Consider the following 26,156-nt stretch of genomic DNA (forward strand, 5'->3'; position numbering starts at 1 on the left):
ATTTGATTTAAATTATAATTTTCACTGTTCTTATCAATAAAGTAGTTTGGATATGCATTACTTACATTCTTTCCTTTTATCATACTATTTAATATTTCCCAAATACCTTTAATATTACTTTTGTTATTATGTAATAAATTGGTATAATATAATTTCTTGCTAGCTCTTATTATTCCTGTGAAATTGTTTTTATACGTTTTATATCAGGATGCGACTTCTTCACTTCTTAGTTTTAATACATTTTATATATAAGGTGTTATTCTTCTTACATACATTGTATAAACGCTTAGTTATCCATGGATGCTTTACAGATATATTCTTAATTTTAGTTTGTCTCGTTGGACAGTTGTTATACTCTTTGCTGAATATTTTCAAAAATATGTCAAACGCACTATCCACATCATCTGTACCATATATAGCATTCCAGTTTTGTTTAATAATTCCTCATAGAGTGCTATAATAGTCTCTTTAGTTCTAACTTGTTTGTAAATATATTTCATAGTTGATTCTTGTCTAGTAAGCTTTTCATCATACACTGTAAATACTTGATAGAAAAAATATTTAACTTCCCACTTTTTTAAGGACACCTGAAACGACGAGACACACCTTTAAAACGACAGCGTCAAGTGAGAAAAACAATACAAGGAAAATATAATTTAAAAAACAGTATTATATACTAAGAGCAAAGTTTTGAGAATGCGTTTTGTGCTGTTTCTTTTGGATGATGTGTGTTGTGCAATACTCACGTGATAGTTGATCTGTACAATTTGAATAAATATGGAGAGCGGAAGGCACAGGAGCAAGTCACCCACAAACACCCAACCGCTGCCGCGATCTTTGTGCCTCCGAACGGGTGGGACAAACCTCTTCCATGAATCCTCCTCACAGTAGACTGAACACAGGAAAATGGTGACAAAATGTAAACAAATAGAAAATGCGTAATTAATATTAAGTTTAAGTGTTATACCTTTTATCTCACAATTTGAATTACAGGGAATTTTCACCACGGAATCATCCTCCTCCCCTGACAATACCACATCCAAATCTTTCATCATAATGTCATCGTCATTATTTGGTTCTGGTGGTTCTTGAACATCTTCAGGACCTTCTTGAGGTTTTGGCCCCATAGGGTGGTCATAGATGGTATACCAGAGGAAGGTGTGCAATAAGCGCAGGCGGTGCATTTTGGGCTGGAAACCTAGAGTCTTTCCCAGTCCTTTAACTGGAGGGTACATTACAGGAAATAGATTATTTTTTTGTTGTTTTAAAAAGGATATTACATGGAACTCAAAGAATAATAGGAACTCTTTTCAAAGAGGTTTTGTTTTGGTTTTCAAACAGTATGTATCAATATGAGGTTAACAAAATGGCAACTGAACCAAACTTAAGCAATTGTTTTCCTTGTTAAAACCAGGCTAGACTGTTAGTCAATAAAAAGCAGAATATGATAAAGCTGTCAATTGCTGAAATTCTTAATTTAAAAAAACACACCCTTAGTCACAACACAACCAACGGTCATTTAACTTCTGGCTGGGGGACGTTTCACATTTCAGTTTTTACTTCTAGTACATATCCATCACCCGGATTTCACCATTTTACACAATTCCTTACTTCTAAATTATTTTCATTTCGGCTTAATGTTGTATTTTAATAACATTGTTGAGAAAATGGGGGGAAAAAATACAAATAAAAAAAAAAGTTAAGATTACTAAAATGTCAGACTTCAGAGGATTTCTCGGGTAATCTTCACTCACCTATTGTAGGCTTGAAACTTTTCTTTTCCTGTTTTGAAAGCTTCTCCTTATTTTCAAGTTTTTCCTTGATTTCTGCAAAGCTTTTGAAACTCCGGCTTGACTCTTCCTTTTCCACTTTGTCGGGGCTCCCTTGGCCTACTGGTTGCTGGCTACAATGACGAAAAAATAAACACGTGGAATGGGGAAACTGTGCTGTATCCAATCAAGCAGGCTTGGTTGGTCACTTACGATATATTAGCACAAGAGCTGCTGATTTTGAAGCGGACTTGATCAATGGTTGCCCTCACCAACTCATGGTCAGGTTGGACAGACGGATGGACAAACAACTCCACCTAGAAAGCACGTATTGGCTATGTTTAATATAAATATAACAACAGTGACTGAAACTCATGACAAAAAGTTACCGGACACCAGGGCAGGCAACTCTGAAAAGTTGCTTACACAGCCATAAAGTTGCAGGCCCCATTTTTCACAACTTGACACATAATAAGACGACTAATCGCAAAAAAAAGTATTAAGTATGTTGCAAAGTATTAAGGATTGATAATCAGAATATATAACAGAACAACACTTTAAAATTAAGTTTATTATAAATCATCAAAGCGGCACCGCCACAGAGCGGCTGTCTTTCCAGCAGCTCCGCTGTTATCTCTCACTTTTTGTGATTTATTGTTTTATTGTCTGCTCCTATCTTCGGTGTTTTTCTTCCCGTTTGACAACTACACTTTGGATTACTTTCTATCCTATGGACATGGGTTTTAGCGCACAAAAATGCGTTCTTTCGAGGAATCAACTCCCTGCCCTGAAGAATTCTCGTGCCGGCGTGATCAGGGGGCCTATTGTGGAAGAAGAGCCGGAGCTAGCTAAGCGTCTAGCGGCGTTATAAGTCTTCGTACCATCTGTAATCATGGTAAATGTGAACTCACTACCAAATAAGACCAACGAGTGCTGGTGGAAAACATCGAAGCGCACAGGGAGCGCAGTTGCTGTGTTTTGCGGAAACGTGGCTCACGTTTAGCACCCCGGACGCTAACGTGTAGCCACCCGGAGCTACCCGGAGCTATCCAGCTTTAGCGCCGCCATACAGAGACACGAAAGCCTACGGGAATCAGAGAGGAGACGAGCTCGCTAACACGAGGTGGTGTATCCCTGGACACAAAGAAACGATTTCCATCTGCCGCAGGGATGTCGAACTTTTGGACTAGCGTGTGACGTCATCCACTCCGCTACAAGAACCCCTAGGGCATCATGTTAATCTGTTAATGAACAACAGGGTAGACTGCTGGAAGTGTGAATTTCCCTACGGGGATGAATAAAGTCTATCTATCTATCTATCTATCTATCTACTTATATGATTCATTGTATGGATATGACATTGCTGTTTTCCATCTGCCATCAGTATGTACCTGTATTAACTCATCTTCATTCATGCAATGTTTGTGTTGCGTCGTCTGCTACAAGCCATGTGAACTCCCATTTCCATTATGCTTTTAATGTACATTTACGTTTTGTATCGTCATAAATTTTGTTAGCTTCTTTCGAATATTTCTTCTGGGGCTGAGGTTTTGGCTCGATTCCTAACCACTCATAGATTTTTCTTGTGTCTCTGTGCGTCTACTTTGGAGAATGATATGAAAATGCACGACCTTATAACGCGCGGGAAAGTCCGGAAGCACAAAGTTATTCGATGCAGGCTTCTCATTGGCTGCAGAGTATTGCCAAACGACTGAAATTCCGAAATTTCCCAACCGCACAAAGATTTCGAAATCAAAATAAAGGAAACGTTTGATTTGAAAAAAAAAAAATTTTTTTTAAATGTTTTTTCTTGAAAAAGTTGTCGGCCACCCGGGCAGAATAAATATTCATTGCATATATAAACTTTTTTCTATTTTCAGAAAAAAAGCTTAAGAGTATATCTAAAAAAAAAAATTATTTCAAAATATTTAATGGCTAAGTGACGGCAATTAGATATTTCTTTATCATCATACAATTACTAGGCCTGAAATCCCATTAAGAGGGGTCAATTGAACATTGAATGTAACTTTAAGAGAGTTCCAAGCCATTTGTAATAATTTAAAGTGTGGAAATGCCTATTCAAGCTACACAAATTTACTGCGACGACAGGATGTCTCATCCTTTTACACACAATAAAGCTTTGTTTATGAACCATTCTTAAAATGCTCATTAATCTATCGACAAAATGTAAATGACCTATTTTTAAACTGCTCAATACAATAAGAAGTCTAAAATCACCACTGTGCCATTAAAGGTATTTTACCTGCTTATAAACATTATAACAAAACAAAGGATAAATAATTGCATAGTTACTTGAAGTCCATTAAAACAAATGAAAGTGTGTTTGTCGTTGCACCTTCCTGCTGATACCATCCTGTATAATGGTGGTTGTAAAAATCTTGAGCATTCCTTCTTTGACCAGAGTGTAGACGAGGCGACTTATGGTTTTCTTGCAGCACCTGGTGGAGACACCTTGCAGCTTCTCTTCATTGTTGATGAGCTTTTGAAACCTGGCGAAAAAGATTCATTCATCATAATTTCGATTCCTTTCAAAGGGCACAATTCAAGATGAGACTAACTCGTGAAGGTTGCTGAAGACTTTGAACTTAAATAAAGCCTCCATGATGAGGTTCTTCCTCCTGAGCACACGATACGTTTCCTTAGAGTTGTTGGTGCTATTGGCAAACTGAAGGTAAACATTAGCTTTTAGATTCTGACGCAAAAGAAAGTGACCAACAGTATCAAAGGAAACAAACCAAAAGCTCCTTATGATCCTTTTCCAGCACCACAATATCCCTTGCTGGGTTTGCTGCAGTCTCCCCTTCCTCCTCCTTGCATGAAGGCAAAGACTCTTCTTCCCATTTTTTTTCCTCCACCGAAGCTTGGTCTGAAAGAGACGCAAATTGCCACTGGGTCCCACTACTCAATTAAACTTTATTCATATAACATTTTAGGACAACCATATTGGTGCCGTTTAAGTACTACTATCAGGCCGAAAATTGCCTTGATTCACAGTCCAGGTCTTATAACCTAGTTTGGATTTTTTTTTTAACTCCATTTGTTTGTGTCATGTTCACATGACACACCAAATGAGGCCATAAGTTTGTTGTGTGAATGACAAGTGCTCCCGTGCGCAGAAAAAGAGTCAACATCACTCAGTGTTTTATTCAAACATGGAGGTAAAACCCTAACCCCAACCCTACTTTAAATTTCCCGCCACGGGGGCAATTTTGATGAGAGGATACAGAAATAATATTTTCGGACAATAAAGATTTTCGATCTTCTTTGATTTATGGAGCACGAACCGACTAGGGATGAAGTCACACACTTGTTGTGAGAAACAAAGACTGTTGTCTGCATAGCTGACATGCAAATTTGTAAAATATGACCATAAAAAAAGACACAAATTGCAGAGGTCAAAAAATTTGACCAGGGTCCAATTTAACTCCATTGGTAATGTGGCTATAATGACACAAACCTAATTTTCTGATTAATAAATACCAAATGGGCAGCCAATTAAAGTAATTCCTTAAAGAAAATTAAATCAATAAAATTATTAAATAACAGTAATTAAAAATTACCATTATGATTAGCAAACTTAATATTTAATTGTCAATTTAACTTCTGGTGACATCTTAAAAATAATTCTGCAGAAATTAGACAGGCTAACTCAAGTAAAACATTTAAATCTCCAAATGAGATTATCCTTCTACAACAACATTCCTCATTTAACCACTTAATTTTGGCATAATACAGACAATTCTACCCCACACCCTTATGTGTTCTGCATTGTAAACTAAAGATTACCTGTCGGGCTATCAGGTTCCGGGTCCATTGAAGATGGAGTTGGAGCAGCAGCCTCCCCGTTGACGGCCTCAGACTTTGTCTTATTGTTAAGATTCATTTCAAATGTATCTTGAGAGTCAACCTTTGAATTATCACCTTCCTCTTCTCTCTTATCACTTGCTTTTCTGCTCTTCTCTGTAGTTTTTTGCCTTTGTTTGCCACTAGCAGTTGTATGAAGGGCGCCCTTACAGGTGCTCGATGATGCAGCAGAGGTCGAGCAGTGGAAAAGGTTCTTGCGTTGCTTTTCTTTTGAAAGGCGCTGCAGGTGGCCGCTCGTAGCTACATTCCTAATAACAACAAATCTAAGCATCACGGGGAGTTTTGCAATATTATACAATAAATGGAAGCATCAAACCTACCTGTGACAGATGAACTTTGTGACCCTCTGACGGCCCTTATCCACCATGAATCCCTAAGAGGAAAGTAGATGTGACGTGAGATTGAAAACAACAAGTACCGTACATACCGGATTATAAATCACATCTAAAAACCCCATATTGGCCAATCTTTTAAACGTGCATCTTATAAACCAGTGTCCCTTATATGGGGACATACGTTCCAATATATGTGCAATTATGCAGACATGCATTTCCATATATCAGTGACCACAGTTGCATAACAAAAGGTGGCAGTGAGTATCGAACCATATATTAATGGTAAGAGCAGTGGATTCTAACCACAAGGTCACCAGGGACATGGATGGTTGTTCACTATTGCACGACATTTAATAAAACGGGAATTGAACTCCGGATGGCGACGGGGAGAGCACCAGATCCTATCCACTAGACCACCAGGGATACAGACAACAAATGAAAAGTCATTAGGTCTCATCTCACCATCACTAGTATTTTGGGTCACAGCACCAGATGTTAGAGTAGAGAGAATGTGAAGTGACAAACATTTTGAATAGGTGTGGTCATCCGTTTATTTATATATTTAAGCACGACCACATTACTTCCCACAATGGCGTTCTCTTCATTCTGTTCAGAACGACCTCAGTACTTTCCCTGATGGCTTTGTAGTAATTCTTGTGTGCCTTGTTAAGACAATGTGAGTCGGCTGTACCACAGACCGGTTTAATGTCTGACAATATTCTCGTGGCCTGGCCCAATAATAACACAATTTGGTACCGTGACTAAAAACATGATGATAACAGGAGGGCTAATGCCATTTCATGTGTTGTCTGTATCCTTAGTGGTCTAGTGGATAGAATCAGGCTCACTCTATATTGCACGTTTCTGTTATTTATGCTACCCTAGCACTGCTGTAGTTTTCATTCCATGTGCCTGATAGTCCGGTGCGCCTTGCATATGAAAACAAATATCACAGAAGACTGTTTTTTGGGGAGTGCGCCTTATAATCCAGAGCACTTTACAGTGCATCTTCCAAATAACAAGAGAAGCAAGACATTGATAAGCTTGCAACATAAAGTTTAAATGTAATTAAATATATATATATATATATATATATACATATATATATATATATATATATACAGTATATATATAATTGCCTAAAAAGGGACATCACATCACTGTTTATGGTAAAGCCTTCAGGACATGCATTTCAAGACTACACTTTTCTAAAAAAAAATAAAAATTAATGGGTCAATTTCCTAAAAAGATGGCAAATTACTTTGATGACATGTTCCCTTTCCAACTTCCTCCACAGCATGCGAGCCTCCAGTTGACCGACATTCATTTGAGAGGCGATTCCCGACTGAGGAATTCCAGTGGTGCCGCACGATACAACTGGTAAACGAAAACAACACAAACATATTAAAACAGTATCAGGAACAACTAAAACAAGTCAAGACCCTGACAAAACGTACTCAGCTTGTATGCCTGTGCCAAGAGGTCCTTCTCCATGATCCGGCCCATTGGGGGAATAGCTTGCCTCTTGTCGCTCTCATCATCATACTCAATGTCATCATCATCATCGTCGTCCTCTTTCCATTCGTCTACTGGTGTGTCAACTTTGCCTGTGTACGGCTTGAGTAACTTTAGGCAGCGAACGTGCACTTTTTTGCCTGTAAATGTCATTTATAAAAAGGAGACATTAGACGGCGATAAAATGGAAAATGTTTTTTTTTAGTCTTTTAATTACTAGGCATTAAATGAGACCCATATCCCAAAGAGAAGAAATGAGACTTTGGGGGAGAAAGGGAAAGAAATCTCCAGATTCATTTCTTCAAGATGTGTTAGAGTATTGGTTAAATTGTAGATGAAAACCCATTCAGAGTAAAGTTTAGAAAATTTCATAGTGATAATAATAGATGTTTACCTTGCTTGGTAAACAAAGGCTTTCCCTCGTTATCCAATTCCTCTAATGGCACGCTGCAGAACTCCACAGATTTGACGTCTCGCAAAAATCGAAACACACGCTTGCATATAATCTCTTTCAGATTCTACAAAAACAAAAATATTTTTTAGGTTTAACGGCAAAAATCTGAAAATATTACAAAAAAAATCATAAAAGCAAACCAAGTGCTCTCGGATGGTGACCATGGCGGCAAGCTGACGTGGCATCTTCTCGAGGAACTTGGACACATGCTCCATAAGCATATCATACTTTGACCTCCTAAAGGTAAGCAAAAAAGCAGTTTTGAATGTAACTTTAATCTTAATATTTAACAGGATATATCTTCAATTCGACAGATTTGACAAATAGATTAACTGAAAGCCACGTGATGGACCAGAATTTGGATCCCATTACCTGCTGTTTTTTTTTTTTTCGAGAAACAAAAATCGAATTTTGAGAAAAGATATTAAAGATCATAATATAGATGTTATAAATTACTAATGCCACAAGTCATAATTTCACAAGATAAAATGTTAGTCCTAAAGTTAGAGGATATGGCTAAAAGATCATGACTGATTTGTCCACAAAATTTAATTGACAATCTCGATGTTATCACAATTTCTTTTTAAAGGTGGGTGTGTATTTTTATACTCTTGCTCATTTCTGACCAGTCTCCTATCATGTTGAACTAAAAGGAAATCAAAATAATTATTTAGTTAACTATGCCCTCTGAACATGTTTTGATTTGAACGGTGAAGATTTCTACCAATTGAGGATGGAGTTCAATAATTAGGCCCAAATCAAATTAAAGCACACCATTTCTACTCACTGTACATTAGCACACACTGGCTTTAATCTATTAAGAGGGCTCTATTCATATGGTTAGCCTCTTCCTCAAAGTATCACATCACAATCGATAATGATAAAATAACAACGATAACAATAAAAGTTGGCTGCATTTAGTAAAACTCTGTTCTCAATGTATAGGTCTATATTGTCTATTAATAATTTAAAAATTCCTGTTTTCCAAAAACACTGCAGTTACCTAACCACCCAGACACTGACAAAGAGACATTTAAATCCATAGGCTCTGCCCATATATTATGTTCCAAAATCTCTGTAGTTTGCTTGTACCCATGAGCACGTGTGAGCTTCATCCAACAATTAAAAACTCTTAGATTGGACCCTCAGTGGCTTTACTGAAACAGGGCAAGAGAAGAATCTTGGATATGTTTGTTGATTAAAAACAAATCACTGACTGTAAGGAAATTTAAAAGGACGGAATGGTCTTCAGTAAAATATGGACATTCTTCCTATTTTGAAGCTGTTTAATGATGTAATTTTGTTTATGTCCTTAACAATCTAATACAGTGGAACCTCGGTTTTCAAACGCCTCTGAGTTCGAACAAATCGGTGTACGACCAAAAATTTCGAGAAATTCTTGCTTCGCTGTTCGGTCAAAACATCGGAGTTCGAATGCCGGGAATGTGTGAGTGCGTACGCTAGGGTGCAATGCTGAGCGGCATACGGGTGTTTAGCCCCTTATTATGCCTCCGAAAAAGTCAGTGCAAGCGGCAAAGTTGCTACAGGTGAAAAAAGAAAAGTAGTGCGTACAACTATTGCATTTAAGAAAGAAATAATAGCCAAATATGAAGGTGTGCGAGCGCTTTCTGCTGACCACCACAAAGGTAAGAAATCCTATTCATAAGATTACGATAACGCGAATGTACGACTAGCCTGGGTTAGCTTTAAGTTTACGTTAAACATTCAGGGTGTTGGAACGGAGCCCCATTTCCAATGAACCGCTCACCACTTGTGGAGACCCGGATGCTACATGACTTGTGAACGACCTGATTTTTTTTATTTTTACACGTTCATGTTAGGGGATCTTTTGTAAGGAAGATTACGATAACGCGAACGTACGATTAGAAGGATTAGCTTTATGTTTACGTTAAACATTCAAGGTAAACATTCAGGGTGTTGGAACGGATAAAAATGATTTAAATTATTTTTAATGGGAAAAATAATTTCGGTGATCGAACAAATCAGTTTTGGAACAGGGTTCTGGAACAAACAAGAGCAAAATTGGTAATAAACTAAGATGGTAAATGGGCTGCATTTATATAGTGCTTTTCAAGTCACTGAAGACCCCCCAAAGCGCTTTACAATGTGCTTCACACGTACCCATATTGAGAATAACCCAATCAATGTAAAAGCATTTACTCAATTATGCATGGTACATTTGATTGATTAGAATACCCCTGGATGATTGGAAGAAATCATAGTTCTACGCTCTTCTTTACGGTAACTCATTTCCCTACATGAAATAAATGCGACAGACCTGAAAACATGGAAGCGCTTGAGCAAGACGAGGACAGAGTTTTGAATTTGTCCTGTCTTTTGGCGTTTGGTGCAGGCCTGAATGTTCACCAGACCGTGGCGGAGCAGAGGCTTACGCATGTAATGCAACTTTCGCGAGTCCAGCCTAAAAACATGTAAGTGTGCACATGCAACCAACACAGAAACACACATGCAAAATAATGTCAGCATCTATGATTGTGTAAGTGTGGGAGTCTGTGTTTATGGGTATGCAAATACTTGAAAGAGTAATTGTGCAAGTCACTCTGCAGTTCCCCCTGCCATCGTGCCCTTCCGACACGTTCCAGCATGCAGTAGGAGTCGTCCATAAGTGAAATGTCAGGGTCAGCCTGGCTGCAAATCAGAGCCCGGAAACGACAACTCTGTGACGCCACCGCCACGAGCTTCCTGCCATACCTGCAGCAAATAAGACCGCAGGTGATGCTTGGAACACCAATGAACAAGTTGGTGCAATCGTACCTTTGCAAAACATCCTCAAGGCTGATGGCAGTGGAGCGGAGTTGCGCAGTGACATCGACCCTTTGGTGAAAGGTGGAGCACGAGCCCTGTAAGCCGTCCTCATTTCCTTGGACGATGTGCAGCGGGTACACATCCTTCTTGTCTTCAACATAGGTGTCTTCTGGACACTCCCTAAACCTGACACGTGATTACAAATAAAATGTACTTTTTACAGTGTAGAGAGCAGTGTTGGGAATAACGCAGTTATGTGTCGGCATTATTTTTCAGTAACGAGGTAATCTAACTCACTGTTTTTCAACTAGTGTGCCGCTGGAATTTGCCCAATTTTATCTTTCCAAAAAATCAGGCCCTCATTCAGTATTTTTGCTTTCTTCAGACGAGGATCTGTAACAGTCATCCATATCACTAGGTGGCAGTAGATTTTTAGATACTAATTATCTGCTCATGAGGTAGCACACTACATTTAATAACTTGAGTTGTTTAACAAAGCGCTTTAAGATTGCACTGCAAAAAAAAAAACATAAATAAAGCACATCATTCTTTTTTATTTTAAGTATTATTTTTTTTCTTTGTATATACCAATTATCTGCTTATTAGGTGCAGTGAAATATTTGACATAACTTCATTTTCAAACATTTGACGGATGGTGTGCCTCAGAGCTTTTTTATGTACAAAAGTGTACCTTGGTTCAAAAAGGGTTGAAAAACACTGATCTAACTAATTACTTTTTCCACCAATTTTGTTACTGGCAGTCAAAAGCGGTGAAACATTTTAGCTGCAGATCGCCAACAGCAGCATATCCCCCACACCTGACACAGTTATCAGTGGCGTGGTTATCCGCTCTCTTCAGAGTTCCTTACGTCACATCTTTTGGGATCATGTCACCATTCAAAATAACAACTACCATATGGTATTTACTGAGTAAGGAAAGAAAAGGCGAATTAGTGAGTGCGGTAACAGACTTATCATTCGTGAACAAAACGGCTATATGTGCCGTCTTATGGAAATGGGAGGCAGCTACCCACCAATTGAGAGCCGGTTCCTTTTGAAACACGATTTTTTTTCATTATTGTTTTTGGTTAAAATTCAAATTTTCAGGGATTTTGTGCTGTTGACTTTGAATTTTCAAGTATAAAAATGTCTTGGACATTACCCAGAAAAGGAAATATTAGAGTGGTTAGAAGACAAAAGACAAGATGGATATGAAGTGTCTCAACTGTTCGTTTGCAAGCTCTCAAGATTGCACAAGTCATGTTTTTTCCTATATATTTTATTATCTGGCTATAAGCAGGGTTGAAAGTAATCAAGTTAAAGTAACCCTACCCAACCCTGGCTATAAGGGGTCGACTTCGCTAGATAGTCACTTTCAGAGTAACACACTACTTTTGGGTGTCAGTAATGTGGGGGGTACCACACTTATTTTTTAAATTGATTAACCATTACAGTAACCAATTGCTATTATCAGTAAGGCATGTTCCCGATAACGAGTTGGCATTTGGACTGCACTTGAAACAGGCGTTGACAAGCATAAAGTCAATCTCCCACCTAGGATAGACGGAGACAAGACAGATATGCAGAGAATCCCCCAGAATATTTCTGAAGTGCACAGCAGGGAAGGTAAGGATGAAAATGTGAGTTATGGTGAATGGTCTGCATTTATACAGCGCTTTTCAAGTCAATGAAGACCTTCCAAAGCACTTCACAATTTGCATCACAGTTACCCATTCACACACACCATAGGGAGTCAGCCATGTAAAGCACCGACCTGCTTATTGGGGGCTTTAGGGATTCAGTGTCTTGCCCAAGGACACTTCTACATATAACACGGAGGAGCCGGGAATCGAACCTACGATCTCTTGAGTTCTATCCCCTGACTTTGAATTAGGAAGCCATTGTTTGCCAGGCCCGATCGAACTTAAATTTTAGCACTTTAAAGTCAACGTCGAATGGGTGAGCATACCTGTCGTACAGCACCACATCTTCCCTCTCGGTTGGCAGTGCGTAGAACGTAATCTCGCTATTGGCCACCAACGATCTCCACAAGAATTGTTTTGTGGCGTCGTCCAACTTGAGTGAAAACTCGGGTTTCCTATCCACTAGTCGTATCCACAAAGTAGGAATGGTAATGCCGTCCAGTCCTTCCAAAGCCACTTCATCCTCCACCGCGCTCAGCGGATCCATGTCAAACAACAACAAAGCTAGCGCTTACTCGTCGCGTCAGCTACCTAGCGTGTCTAAGTCAAGTCATGTTTATTTGTAGTTTTGAGCAGAACACCGACTTTCTTTTACACTGTAACGTTAAACCAAACCTTGGTAAATTCGTAAAGAATAATGTGTCTAACAAGGTGTCACAGAATGTGTGCCATTTGAGGCGTCTATGTGTGATAACTTTGAACCCATGATAAATCACACTATATCACCGAAAGACGGCGCACAAGCACACTTCCTTCTCCTAGCTACTTCTTCTGTGGTCATATCACAGACGCACGAGGAACATTGCCCCCTATTGGTGAAGTTGATATTGGAATTAGAATTGCCCTTATTGATTACGAGATTGGACATGACACGCCTGGATAAACACATATTAAAGCATCAAAAGAGAAAGATAAGATAAAACGAATGTAAGGACAATTTGGAAAAATCTATTTACAAAGTCGTGATTGGAGAATGGCCTCACAAAAATAGAGCAATGAGAAAAAGTGTGATCACGTTTAACAGGAACACAATTCCAAAAATAAGCCAATAAGTAAGATATGAATACCATTTCTTTTATAAACAGGCAAGATATATATTTTTCACAGTCTTTTGTGCTTGTTTAGGCCCTGGGAAATAAACTGTCTCTGATCCCATTAGCGCTGACCAGAGGGCATCAGATAGGGGCGGTGGCTGGTGAAGGATCAGTCCTTAATTATGCTGTTGGTTCTGCAGACTGGGCATAGAGCCGTCAATGATTTTCTTTGCAGTGTTGAGGACCTTCTTTATGTTTTTTCCGTTCGCTGCCGTGCTCCAAGTATACCACACTGTGACACCGTATATTTTGAAAAGAATGCTCTGTGATCTGAGAATAATGCATTCATGCATTTCTGACCAAGAGCATTTATTTTAAATATGTGTGTGTCTGCCATAGACTTGTTAAAAAAGGCACTAGTCTTGTGTACAATTAGGTGTACCATCAAGTCCCTAAATTTGAAGCATGTAATCAATAATTCATGCCCTTTAGTTGAATGATGTTTATTTATAAACTATATATATTTATAAACTATATATATATATATATATATATATATATATATATATATATATATATATATATATATATATATATACATATATATAAAAGCAATGACTGGTTGCCAGCCGGTCGCAGGGCACACAGACAACGTACTCTCCCATTTGTACCCAGGGATGATTTGGACCGGCCAATTAACCTGACATGCATGTTTTCGGAATGTGGGAGGAAAACGGAGTTCCCGTAGGAAACCTAGGCAAGCACGGGGAGAACATGCAAACTTCGCACAGAAAGGCTTTGAACCAATGACACCAGAAATGTGCCGCCGCCGCGCTAACCACTGATCTGCAGAGTCACCCTTATACATATATCCATCCATCCATTATCTGCACCGCTTATCCTCAGTAAGGTCACGGGGGTGCTGGAGCCCATCCCAGCTATCCTCAGGCAGTGGAAACCCTGAACTGGTTGCTAGTCAGTCACAGAGAAGAGACAGACAACTCAATCGCTCATTTATACCTAGGGACAATACGGACCGGCCAATTAATCTGACATGCATGTTTTTGGAATGTGGGAGGAAACCGGAGTGCCCGGAGGAAACCCATGCAAGCACGGGGAGAACATGCCAACTCCAAACAGGGAGGTTTGATATCACAACCTCAGAACTTTGCCGCACACGCGCTAACCACTGTGCTGCCGTGCTGCCCCTTTATATATATATATATATATATATATATATATATATTAGTTAAATGGTATATCAATGTGTCTATATATTGGTAAAACAACACTTTTTTCACAAAATGACTCAATGCATTTCACAAAAATATATTTTACAGAAAACGCACTGATCAAAACCAAAGAATACACACTGATCAAAATTAGAGAAGAACAATGACTTTGGCATCCAAAAAGTAATTCTGAAGGTTACAACAGTCAGCAATTCGTAAGAAGGGTACAGGCCTTTGCTGTGAATGATTTCTGCAAATGTGCGGCTAACGCTAGTCACTGCTCTGGTGTGACTTTGGTCCATTCTTGTTCCAGTTTCCTCCACCTATGGGTCGATTGTAGACCGTTTCTTGACCATAACTTTGTCACCTAAGTTCTCTATTGGTTTGAGATCAGGACTCTGGGCAGGCCAAGCCATTGATTCCATGTTCTCACCTTCAAGGAAATTCTTAACCCGTTTAGCTGTTGATCAATGAAGATGGTATTATTTCAAAATTATTAAAAACATTTTTGTCTCATAATTTTGATCTCTGGTGTATAAAAAATGCATAAGCAAGAAAGTAACAACTTCATTGATTAGTGCATCTTGATTACAATTAGAATATTAATGGGACAGTGTGTATTGTTTGACCATTAGTTGTATTGTGTAGTGCAACCGAAAATAAGTGCTGCAAAGCACAAGAATACAAATTACAGACTCAAGTCAAGTGACCAAACCACATGTTTTTTCTTATTTTAATTTGTTTTGGCCAAGTCTTTTGTAAGGTTTTTTTATTCAGGTACCGGAAGCCGTATGATGGCTGACAATGTCGACTATTTGTAGGTGAGGCCTATGTTATGTCAAATATTTTTTTTTTACGTAAGAGTATTTTTATATACACATGATAGTTCATGTATTTTTTCTTATTTAAATCGATATATATTTTATAAAGCTTATCTCTAGGGGCTTAATAATACTCACTTGTCCCTTAAAAAACCTGATTACCTCCCATTATGTGTGACGAAAGAAAAATCTTTTCTATAGGTAGACAAACTCCAAAGATGGCTTTTAATCAAACTTCTTTATTTATGAAGTACCTTTTTTGGAAAAAAAAAAAAATGTACAAGTGGAGCCGACACAGTGACATTTTGCGGTGGCGCGTGTATGAAATGATAATGTACATATTTACAGCAGACCAGCTATGATAGCTACAAGTAAGCTTAGCAAATCTGAAGTGAAAATAAACAAGTACAGTAGAGGAAAAAAAAAAAAAAAATTCCTCCCCAATAACAAAGGGACGATGAAAAGGCACTGCGTTTCTCACGAACAGGAACGAGATGTTAGCTAGCATTAAAAAAGAAAATCCACCGGCAAGGCAATTACAAACAACGTACAGGACATGCTTTAGTGATTATTAAAATTATTTTTCTATAAACAGATATAGTTTAAAAAAGTTCAGAAAGGCATAAATTGAAGTCAGTTGAGGAACCCGACATATTACCCTGCTGACTTGGTCTGAGGTCCACGCATTCAAATGTCAGTTTTGTTTTCTTCTGTATGTTCAAACTTGGCGCACACACTTACTTACATTTGACATAAAAAATACATTCAACCGACACTCAAGTATTATTTGACATTCAGACAAATTTGCCTCTTTTTCCAACCATGACACTTCATTTCATAGCAAGCCTGATTTAAAAGTAGCGCATGTGGCAATAGTTTCAAGAGGGAGACACAATATGCCCATAAATTACAATTGTTTTTGTCCATTTTAGTAAGAAAAAATCATTTCTGTCGTTTCAATTAAAAGCATCCCATTTTTTTCACTCCACATTTGAGCTTTGCAAATATTTTCTCTCAGCATCCATATTCAAGTAGGAATACAATATTTTCAAATCATCCAAGTGCAAATTGCACTGTCATTATTTGTACTTTTTCATTAGGATGTCAAACAATAGTTTCTATTATTTTTTTGAAAGAAATTGAGACATGCATACTTTTAAAAATAAGGTAACAGACATGCCTCATCTAGAAAGAAATCTGTATTTGGGGTGCTGTACATCACATTTTTTGTTTTATAGTTTAGCAAATATTTCAATGCAACTTGTATATATTAAATTCATAACTTTAACTTGCACCAGTAATCCTGTTCCCTCACTGCGTTGACAACAAGTTGTAGTCGAAAACTTCCTAATGACGGACAATTATTTGACGCTTTAAATAGCCGACCTTACGAAAATGTCACATTGCATTGTGGTCAAAGATAAAATTCTGCTGTCAAGAAAATTAGGCTACAAGGGACGTTAGGAGCCCTGTTATTTTTGTTTTATTGTACTTTTTTTAAATGTGACTTCACATTGAGATTTTTATCTTTTTCATTTTTTGACTGGTGCCCAACTGTTGAGGCAAAAGTACACAGAAAAAAAAAAACCCCTTACGTTTCTAACCAAAGCTGAGTTACAACAAAGTTGAAGACCTAGAAATAAAAGGATGTCAACATTTTTTGCATTATGATAAAAATATATCCCAAACATTCTGCAGTGTCTTGCCAACTTCTAGCAATAACTAGACACAGCATTTCATTCTTTGGCTAAGCTGGACAAAATTTGCAACCAACTTCTATCTTTTTTTAATATCGTTACGCAAGGGTATAAAAAAAAAATCAAAAGCTATGTTTATCAAAAATAAAAAGCATTGTGCAAGGTACTGAATCAGAACCGCAGTGACAGCAAAGAGCGGAATTAGCTAGAAGTGGGGGAAAAAACAAAACAACACACAGGATAATACAATGTCTATGTCCGAACCAGGCTGCATTAATAGTACCATATGTTGTATATAAACATTTCAAATAATAATTTGAACACAAAAGAAAACATAGCTTTGGTTGGTAAACACATCTGGAGAACGTCTTGTCGTCGATGACTGGTCACGAACGTCCCACAAACAGCGCTGAGAACTTGCGCACAGACATCCCTTTGATCCGCCATCACCCGCGAAGCACCTAAATGAAGGTTTATGTTTTTTCTAGGGTTGCCGTGATAAAGTAGCAGCATCGGTCTGGTGTAGAGTGGAAGACGACATGATCCCCAGCCATTTTGTCCACGGCAGTAGCCGTTTTAGAAATGTGACGAAATATCTCGTTGCTCTAGATATCCCACTTCACGCTCCACATGCTGCTTCACCTTCTGTTTTTCCCAACTTGAAACCTTTTCAGTCCACCTTCTCCACCTTGCCAATGATCTTCTCCTCAAAGATGGGGAGAATAGCGTCATCGTCACGCACCTCCTCAAACACCACGCCACAGTCAAACTCATCGCTGACTTTCTTGAAGTAAAACCTAGCGGAACAAAAGAGGCATTTTGGGAAGGTAAGCACGTGTGCACCTGTCCTCTTGGGCGTGACCAGTAGGGGGCAATGGCGCTTGCAATGAAATACATACTAATGCCAACTATTGTAAATCACAAGGGAAGAAATGCAGTGGCAAAGCAAAGCCACCAGAAAGCAGTGTCTGTCATTTTTAAGAAGACTTATTGTGAAACATGAAAACAATTTCGGGCATTTACAATCACTTTAGCCAAAATTCAAGCACTATCCAATCTGTGAAAAAGCAACATTTAAATTAAAGCATTTTCAAGGATTTCAAGTATTTGTACGAACCCTGTGAACTTAACTTTCGGGCAGTATTAAAGAAGCATTCAGTATGTTTACAAGTAGAGCACATTTTATTTAAGGAACTGATCAAATCTATAAAATAATGCTAGTGCCTGTGTCCCATGTCAATTATGTACCACTTAAAATTTGTCTCCATCCTTTACTTTCTTATTACGAGTTTTGAAACTTATTTTGACCTTCATTTTTGTCCTAAATAATGGTTCAAAAACAAGCTTCAAGAAGGGTTCTTTTGTAAAAATGAGAATGATATCATCATGTTAACCTTCAGCACAGGTTGCACTGAGCAAGATAACTAAGCGCAAAGTTACGTCAAAGCTGCGTCTTCCTTGACACACATATTTCACATTCCAATATTTCGTATTCCAAGTCGACATGCCGTTTTTAAAGTCTTCTTCCCGGGAAACGCTGGATGACGCAACCTTTCGGGAAAGTGTATGCCCTCCATTTGTCCATAGACAAACAAATTCCTCTATGCGTTTGTCTTTGTGGGACGTCTTCTTGGAAATAACTAACTATTCCATTGTGCTTCGATTCAAGTTGTCATCTATTCATGCAAAACATCACCGAAGGAGACTACGCTGGGTGTCACATCATGGCGTCAACGAAGAAAAGGAGTCAGGAGGAACGGATATTAAAAGAAAAATTAAAGATCATACAATACTGTAACGATCACACTGGCATAAGAATGGAAGATAGCACATCCTATTTTTACATGAAACCTCAGACATTGTCAGATATCCCGAAAAATGCGGTATGTTTCATTAATATTCTGTAGCGGGCTCACATAATGTGTCAAGGAAGACGCAAGTTTGATTTAACTTGGCCCTTTGTGCATGAATAAAACTACCATGAACAGGCCCTCATCATGGAATAGGTGTAAATCGTAAAGGGACCACTAACTACCATACTGGGAATAATTTCCGATTCTTTTTATTTGTAAACGGAAATAGTGTTGCAAAATGAAACGAATTACAAGAGGCAACGTCCAACGAAGCAAAAATGTTGAAGTCGGATTCCTATTTGTCTGTTGGCATTATCGTGTGTTTTGGAGTGAATATCCAACGGATTGTCCTTGATGTAATGAAGCCATTTTTGTAGACATTCAAAGTTGAAGATGGCAAGGGGACATACTGGTGAGTTACCTCAGCTTTATAGTTTTCGGGTATCTTGTTTCAGACTGATCGTGATGTTTCTCTTTTGAGTACATTTTGGAATAGTCATATCTTGAATCCCAAGAGTTTAAGCTTCCGATTGATATGTATTTCAGTGACTGACAACATCGTACAGACAAGTATTTGTTCAAAAAAGGCTGACGTTTAAGGTACTGTATATTATTAAAACTCTTTATGTTGACTGTCTTTCTTTGTAAATATCACATGTTTCAATGTGGGCACATGCGGCTTATAGTCAAGTGCGGCTTATGTGTGTACAAAATGATTTTTTCCCCCATTTAAAATGTATTGAGTTGCGGCTCCAAATGTTTATTTGGGGATCCAATATTGCTCCTTCAACATTTTGGGTTGCCAACTCCTGGTCTATTACAAAAAGCAATATAAACGGGGTTAACTCTAGTCACTAATCATTCAAACATAGTATAAGGATCGGTCCATGAAACCCAAATTCTGATATTGACCCGACAATTCCTAGCAAGGAAAAAAATACCCACTGACATAAAACATTGGAGAGACAAATTAAAGCAAATGTACATTATGGAAAAAAAATCACTGCAAGACTTCAAATGAAACTCGATCAATTCGAGAAAAGATGGAAGCTTATAAAACAAATTTTACTTGATGTCTAAACACCTCACCTTTTTTTTAATTGATTGTATTGTATTAACATTTTTTTTTTCCTGTTGTTCCTTCTGTTATTTATGGTTGTGTCAAGTGTATACGTTTTCTGTTTGTGTTGATGTATGATGGTGGAATCAAAACTCTGTCAAAACTTGTGTGAGAAATAAAAAGTTATATTAAAAAAAAACAAAAAAACCACTGAGGGTAATTAAGTTTTGTCGAGTTCCAAGTTCTGCCTCACCTGTATTGGCCCTTTTTGGTGAGAAGCTCCTTGAACTGGCCCAAAGTAACCACCCGTCCCTTGACCGAAGTCCGATAAGGGATAGGCTCCCCACAGAAGTAATAGGCCACTGTCATGTTCTCACACACTTGCCGCTTTCCAGACTTGTGCCTTCAGATGGAAACCAACGAGGTTAGACTTATGACATGACATCACCAGTACATATAAGATCTTGAAAGTAACATTTTGAGATGCACCTCTGTTTAGTCTGTTGAAGCGCTGCCCTCCACCTTTCCTCCTCCAGCCGGCGTCGGGCCTCTTCTAGCTGCGTGAGTGGGTTGGGGGCTGGGTTGGGAGGCATAGCCGGGTCCTGGATGAAAGGGTGCGAGGGCTGTACCTGTCCAGACACGGCTGATGAGGGGTGGGCTGCCAGGGCAGGCGATACCGAGGAGGGGTTGTTGCGTAGCTGGGCCGACACCCAAGGGTGGACAGCCCCAGGCCGCTCCACTGAAGTGGGCCGGGGTGACTCGCTGCTGCCCCCGGTCCGCCGAGAGCTGCTGGTGCTGCCTCTGCAAACAAGTCAAGGTTTTTATTTTCCGTTTCCTACTTTTCACACCAGAATCTCAAATTAAACAGCTGTGAACAAAATGACTAACTGTTGAGGTGCAGCTAAGATTTTTTTTTTTTTACCACATTTTTTGCACCAAAAGGTGCACCCAAAATAAGGCAAACACCCCCAAAAAAGTATTTTGGAATATTTCTGTCATATATACTGTATGTCAAAAAAGTAAGAACACCAGTCACATTTCTGCAGAGATTTCACTCTAAAGTTTAATTGAACAACGCTGACAAAGCGTCGCTTTGACACAATGAAAGGGTAGTCTGTGTTAAGCTTATATGGTTCGTTGGATTCCTTAACCACTACGGTTGTAAGATCACCATTTCATGTGGTCTCTTGGGCAAGTACAGCTTGGTGGCGCCCATGCCTCTCAAGGCCAACAGTCCAGATTCATTTTCCCTCTCAAAAGAACACAGACTATAGCCATTAGTAGCTAAACCCTTGATAACGAAAGTGAGAAAACCCTTCAGTGAAAGTTCCTGAAGTTCAATATTTTGTGTGGCCACCATTATATCAAAGAACTCCTTTAGTCCTCCTGGCCATGGATTTTACCAGAGCCTCCCTCAAAAATTGCCGCTGGAATGCTCTTGCACTCCTCCATGACAACATGAGCTGGGGGGTATTCAAGAGCTTGTGCTTCATTACCTTCTACTTGATAATTCCTAAAGATGTTCTAATGTTCATCAAAGCGGCGCTGCCACGAGCGGCTGCCTTTTCCAGCAGCTGCCCTATTGTTTTATTGTCTGCTCCTATCTTCGGTGTTTTTTCTTCCCGTTTTGACAACTACACTATGGATTACTTCTATCCTATGGACATGGGTTTTAACGCACAAGAAATGCGTGTATTCAAGGAATTTCAACTCCTTGCCCTGAAAAATTCTCGTGCCTGCGTGATGAAGGGGCCTATCGTGGAAGAAGAGTCGGAGCTAGCGAAGCGGCTAGCGGCGTTATAAGTCTTCGGTACCATCCGTAATCATGGTAAATGCGAACTCACGACCAAATAAGATCATCGAGTGCTGGTGGAAAACATCGAAGCGCACAGGGAGCGCAGTTGCTGTGTTTTGCGGAAACGTGGCTCACGTTTAGCATTCCGGACGCTAACGTGTAGCCACCCGGAGCTACCCGGAGCAATCCGGCTTCAACGCCGCTAAACAGAGACACGAAAGCCGGGGGGAATCGGAGAGGAGGCGGACTTGCTAACACGAGGTGGTGTATCCCTGGATTTTCACAAAGAAAAGTTTTCCATCTGCCGCAGGGATGTCGAATTTTTGGACTGGCGTGACGTCATCCACTTCGCTACAAGCACCCCTAGGGCATCATGTTCATCTGTTAATAAACACTGGGGTAGACTGCTGGAAGTGTGAATTTCCCTACGGGGATGACTAAAGTATCTATCTATCTATCTATCTATCTAATGAAATTTGGTTCTCGAGACATGCTTGGCCAGTCCATCCCCTTTACCCTTACCCACTTTAGAAAAGCTGTGGTCATCTTAGAGGTTTGTTTGGGGTCATTGTCATGCTGGAGCACTGCCCTGCGACCCAGTTTATGGAGGGAGGGAACATACTCTTTTGCAGTTTTTCACAGTACATACAAGTTTTTGTTTCCCTAAATGAAATGCAACTCCCCGATTGCAGTTGCACTCATGAAGCCCCAAACTATGACATACCCAACACCATGCTTGACTTTACGCACAACACAAACATGTTTGTACTCCTCACCTGGTTACCGCCACACATGCTTCACACTGTCTGACCCAAATAAATTAATCTTTTTCTCGTCAGACCAGAAGATATCTTACCAGTAAACCATGGACTTTGTTTGCGAACTTCTTTTTATTTTGTCAAAGTGATGGTTCTTAAGTGATGTTCTAATAAACATTATAATGAAATCCCTGCAGAAACATGAGGGGTGTACTCACATCTGTAAAACTTAAAGGGCTAGTGTTGCACTACAAATGAAAAAGTGCAGTATATGTGCATTGATTGATCAGAATTTATCACTGGTCCTAATTGCATAACATTGGATGCAACAGGAATTGAACCTGGATCGTGAACAACCATCCATGTCTCTAACGTCATTGTTCTGTCCATAACATGTGAGTTTAAGCTTTTGTATACATGCACAGTCAAAAATAAAGTCTGCAGGGCTCACCCGTGGGAGCTTTTTCTCTGTCGGTCTCCCTCCATCATCCACTGGAGGATCTTTTGATTTCTCTCCAGATCCTCCAGGGGGACCTGTGCATCCATCACGCGGTTGCCATCATCAACTTTGCCTGACACATCAGATGACTTCTTGCCTCGCCTAGACAGCGTACTTCCTTTACTACTGCAAAACCATTGCAAACCAGTTAGAATATGGAGGCATCACAGGGATTCAAATCTTATGAGCTCTTATGAATCTTATTTTACTTGTAGCCCATCGCGTCCTGGGTGATGGTTCCAGCACCGTCAACGTAAGTGCGACTCCTGGTGGCATAGTGGCCAACTGGCTCACCGTTCCACAGGAAATTAGGCGGAGGCCGGGGACCCGCTTCTTCCTGGCTTTCTCGTCCTCTGTGGTGATACAGCTGCTTGTGGTGATGCATACCTGATAAAAAAAACTGAATTATTGCTTTGTATGAATTAATGATGCATTGAAAAATAATTAACAAAAAGACTACCAAACATGCTTACTATAGGCTATTCAACATATTAAGCACTGCCACCAGTTTTCTTTCTATTTTCTTTGTTGTTTTAGAACTATACGCATCAATGCATTAATGTTACTATTTTTTTCTACTCATGATGGACTTGGTGTCACATTCTCCTTTTTTAAATTCAATGTATGTTTGCAATGTACAAAATTTACCCAAAAAAATCCTAATACTTTCCTTTCACGTGACAGCGACAATGTTTATCAGATGTGTTTGAGAGGGAGCCATTTAAAATGGGATAACAGCTCTAGAGAAATAGTGAGCATTGACCGGGCCATGGACCGGTACCAGACCGTGTGTCGTGTCATAGTGAGCCGCACAGCAAGCAATAAAAGTTGCCTTATTTTTAGGTTATTATATACATATATACCACAGCCATATCCCCCTAGTGGGAGGTGGCTAGAGTCATTTCTGACTCTTTTTGGGAGACTGATTCAGAGGAGGGGATTCTCAGCCCCCTCGCTCAACCCAACTGAGGTGTTGGGAGTCATTAGGTGACCAAACCCCCCAATTCCAACCCCTAATGCTGAACACCAAGCAGGGAGGCAACGGGTACCAATGTTTAAGTCTTAGGTATGACTCGGCCGAGGTTTGAACCACAGCCTCCCAGTCTCGGGGCGGGCGCCATACCACCAAGGCCACAGAGCTTCATTACTCTATATAATGCACATTCCTTTTACTCACATATGCACAATCAAAGGTTGGGTGCACATTATACACATGGTTTTACGGTAGAATACTACCAGATTTTAGCAATGATTGATTAGTCGAAAAATATTGCTGACCACATTTACACAACTCTGCAACAGTCCTCGAACCCGGATGGCAATGGTAAGAATGCCAAATCCTAACTACTAGACCACTAAAGATGTAGACGACATAGGAAAAGACGTTAGATTTTACCTCATCACCACACGATTTTTACTCACAGTACCACGTTGTTAAAAATGTGGGGCCATGATTAAAATCATTAATTGACAACGTTAACTATGAACACTATATCTACCTAAAATATAAAATGCATTTAATTTATGTCCTTCAAAGTACACTAAAGTGTTGTTTCACTTGTCGTGCTTTTTTGCGTTTCTTTTTCATCTTTAAGGACGTCTTTGTTTTATTCATATTAGTTTTACATTTGTTTATGGCACGATGAGTAAAAATAGCGCAAGTGTGAGATCAAATCTAATGTGTTTCCCTATGTAATCTACATCCCTAATGGTCTAGTGATTACACAGTGGATTTAGGATTATTATTATCATTTCTAATATCATTGGACCAGGCTGCAAGAATATTGTCAGACATTAAACTGGTCAATGGTACAGAAAAGGTTGGGAACCACTGCTTTAGAGGACTGTTCTTTTGGAGCCCAAGTTTTGGAAAAAACAAAGTAATGTTAATAAAAAACAACTTCCCATGCTGCTTTATTGAAAGCAACTGTATCTCTCTGCAACATTGTCATTAAGAAGGAGCTTGTGTGTTCTGTTGTAACTAATTACCTTTTACCCCAGCAGCAGGTAGACTGTGTCCTCCAACTCTGTGTGGTGGGTAGTGAGGTGGACCAATACCTCCATCTGGCGACCGGGATTTGGGTGGGGTCTGACGGCCACCACCCCCTTGGATCACGTTGGTGGCACCTGGAGACTGGCAGCCCGGCGTTTTCATCACCCTCTGCACATGTTCGTCTAAAATGGACTCTGGGTCGTCATCATGCGAGTCACCCATGGCCACCAAGCCGCCATAGGTTGTGACTGCCGTCGTATTAGCAGTGGTCTCTGAGTAATGAGCACCATAAAGAGGCGGGAAGGAAGAAGGGAGTGGGAGCGACATGCTATGTGACGAAACTGAGGTGGTGATGGAAATGTCGGCATCATCCCCTTCTTCTTCCTGTTTGAAACGCGTGTCAATATCAAGCGTACTGCGTCTTATTCCAATTAGTGTTGGGAAAGTGCTTCTGTGTAAACGCTTACCAGTCGTACTCGCTTCAGCCTCTCTTCGAGCCGTTCTTCAGCATCTCTTTCTCTGAGGACCATTTCCAGCCTCTTTATAAGCTCAGCTGCAAACCTTTCAGGCTCTACGTGGATGTCCTTTGGCATTCTATACGTGCGCTGCATTGCAAGCACAAGTTCACAATATAGTATCGGATTGTTATGGATTGGTTTCATTTTTTTGTAATTGAATTTTTAAAATAATGATTCGTATTTTTAGCACCTATTTGTTGCGCTAGTAGGCACAATGAATCGCAGAATAATATTTGCCCCATTATTTTATTAGATTTAAGAACTATTGGTCAAAAAGTCCAATGCATCCCTGTTCACTTTGATCAAACAGATGACAAATGACAGCTTAGAAAATTTACTCACAGGTATATGAGGTAGGGGCACACGTCCATTAGCTTTGGCACTTTCATGCATCTCCTTGCGATGCTGCTTCCGATAACGGTAAGGAGGAATACCATCTCTGCAAGGC

General features: G+C 39.5%; 2 protein-coding genes across 5 annotated transcripts in view; both read right to left on the reverse strand.

Moving 5' to 3' along the window:
• Positions 1 to 13,172, reverse strand: part of gtf3c1 (general transcription factor IIIC subunit 1) — a 30,664-nt gene extending 17,492 nt beyond the window's left edge. For both annotated transcript variants that reach the window (XM_088342130.1, XM_088342129.1), the window contains exons 1-17: positions 12,715 to 13,172; positions 10,755 to 10,931; positions 10,515 to 10,691; positions 10,258 to 10,401; positions 8,099 to 8,195; positions 7,899 to 8,022; positions 7,447 to 7,644; positions 7,251 to 7,366; positions 5,975 to 6,027; positions 5,577 to 5,902; positions 4,526 to 4,656; positions 4,349 to 4,455; positions 4,126 to 4,279; positions 1,983 to 2,086; positions 1,755 to 1,903; positions 968 to 1,222; positions 747 to 892 (exon numbers count right to left, since the gene is read on the reverse strand). In XM_088342130.1, coding sequence (XP_088198256.1) covers positions 747 to 892; positions 968 to 1,222; positions 1,755 to 1,903; positions 1,983 to 2,086; positions 4,126 to 4,279; positions 4,349 to 4,455; positions 4,526 to 4,656; positions 5,577 to 5,902; positions 5,975 to 6,027; positions 7,251 to 7,366; positions 7,447 to 7,644; positions 7,899 to 8,022; positions 8,099 to 8,195; positions 10,258 to 10,401; positions 10,515 to 10,691; positions 10,755 to 10,931; positions 12,715 to 12,935 — 2,679 coding nt within the window. In that variant the 5' untranslated portion in view covers positions 12,936 to 13,172. The remainder of the gene's footprint in view (positions 1 to 746; positions 893 to 967; positions 1,223 to 1,754; positions 1,904 to 1,982; positions 2,087 to 4,125; positions 4,280 to 4,348; positions 4,456 to 4,525; positions 4,657 to 5,576; positions 5,903 to 5,974; positions 6,028 to 7,250; positions 7,367 to 7,446; positions 7,645 to 7,898; positions 8,023 to 8,098; positions 8,196 to 10,257; positions 10,402 to 10,514; positions 10,692 to 10,754; positions 10,932 to 12,714) is intronic.
• A 2,584-nt stretch (positions 13,173 to 15,756) lies between these two features.
• LOC148361452 (axin-1-like) overlaps positions 15,757 to 26,156 on the reverse strand; it is a 32,959-nt gene continuing 22,559 nt past the window's right edge. For 2 of the 3 annotated variants that reach the window (XM_088342133.1, XM_088342132.1), the window contains 8 exons: positions 26,051 to 26,147; positions 25,658 to 25,795; positions 25,187 to 25,574; positions 23,407 to 23,584; positions 23,150 to 23,323; positions 20,635 to 20,946; positions 20,399 to 20,548; positions 15,757 to 18,029 (listed from right to left, as the gene is read on the reverse strand). In XM_088342133.1, coding sequence (XP_088198259.1) covers positions 17,903 to 18,029; positions 20,399 to 20,548; positions 20,635 to 20,946; positions 23,150 to 23,323; positions 23,407 to 23,584; positions 25,187 to 25,574; positions 25,658 to 25,795; positions 26,051 to 26,147 — 1,564 coding nt within the window. In that variant the 3' untranslated portion in view covers positions 15,757 to 17,902. The remainder of the gene's footprint in view (positions 18,030 to 20,398; positions 20,549 to 20,634; positions 20,947 to 23,149; positions 23,324 to 23,406; positions 23,585 to 25,186; positions 25,575 to 25,657; positions 25,796 to 26,050; positions 26,148 to 26,156) is intronic. The other variant, XM_088342135.1, reaches the window with a different exon arrangement.

This window comes from Urocampus carinirostris, chromosome 8 (assembly GCF_059441175.1).
Source record: "Urocampus carinirostris isolate Australia breed hairy pipefish chromosome 8, RoL_Ucar_1.0, whole genome shotgun sequence".
Classification (NCBI taxonomy): Eukaryota; Metazoa; Chordata; class Actinopteri; order Syngnathiformes; family Syngnathidae; genus Urocampus; species Urocampus carinirostris.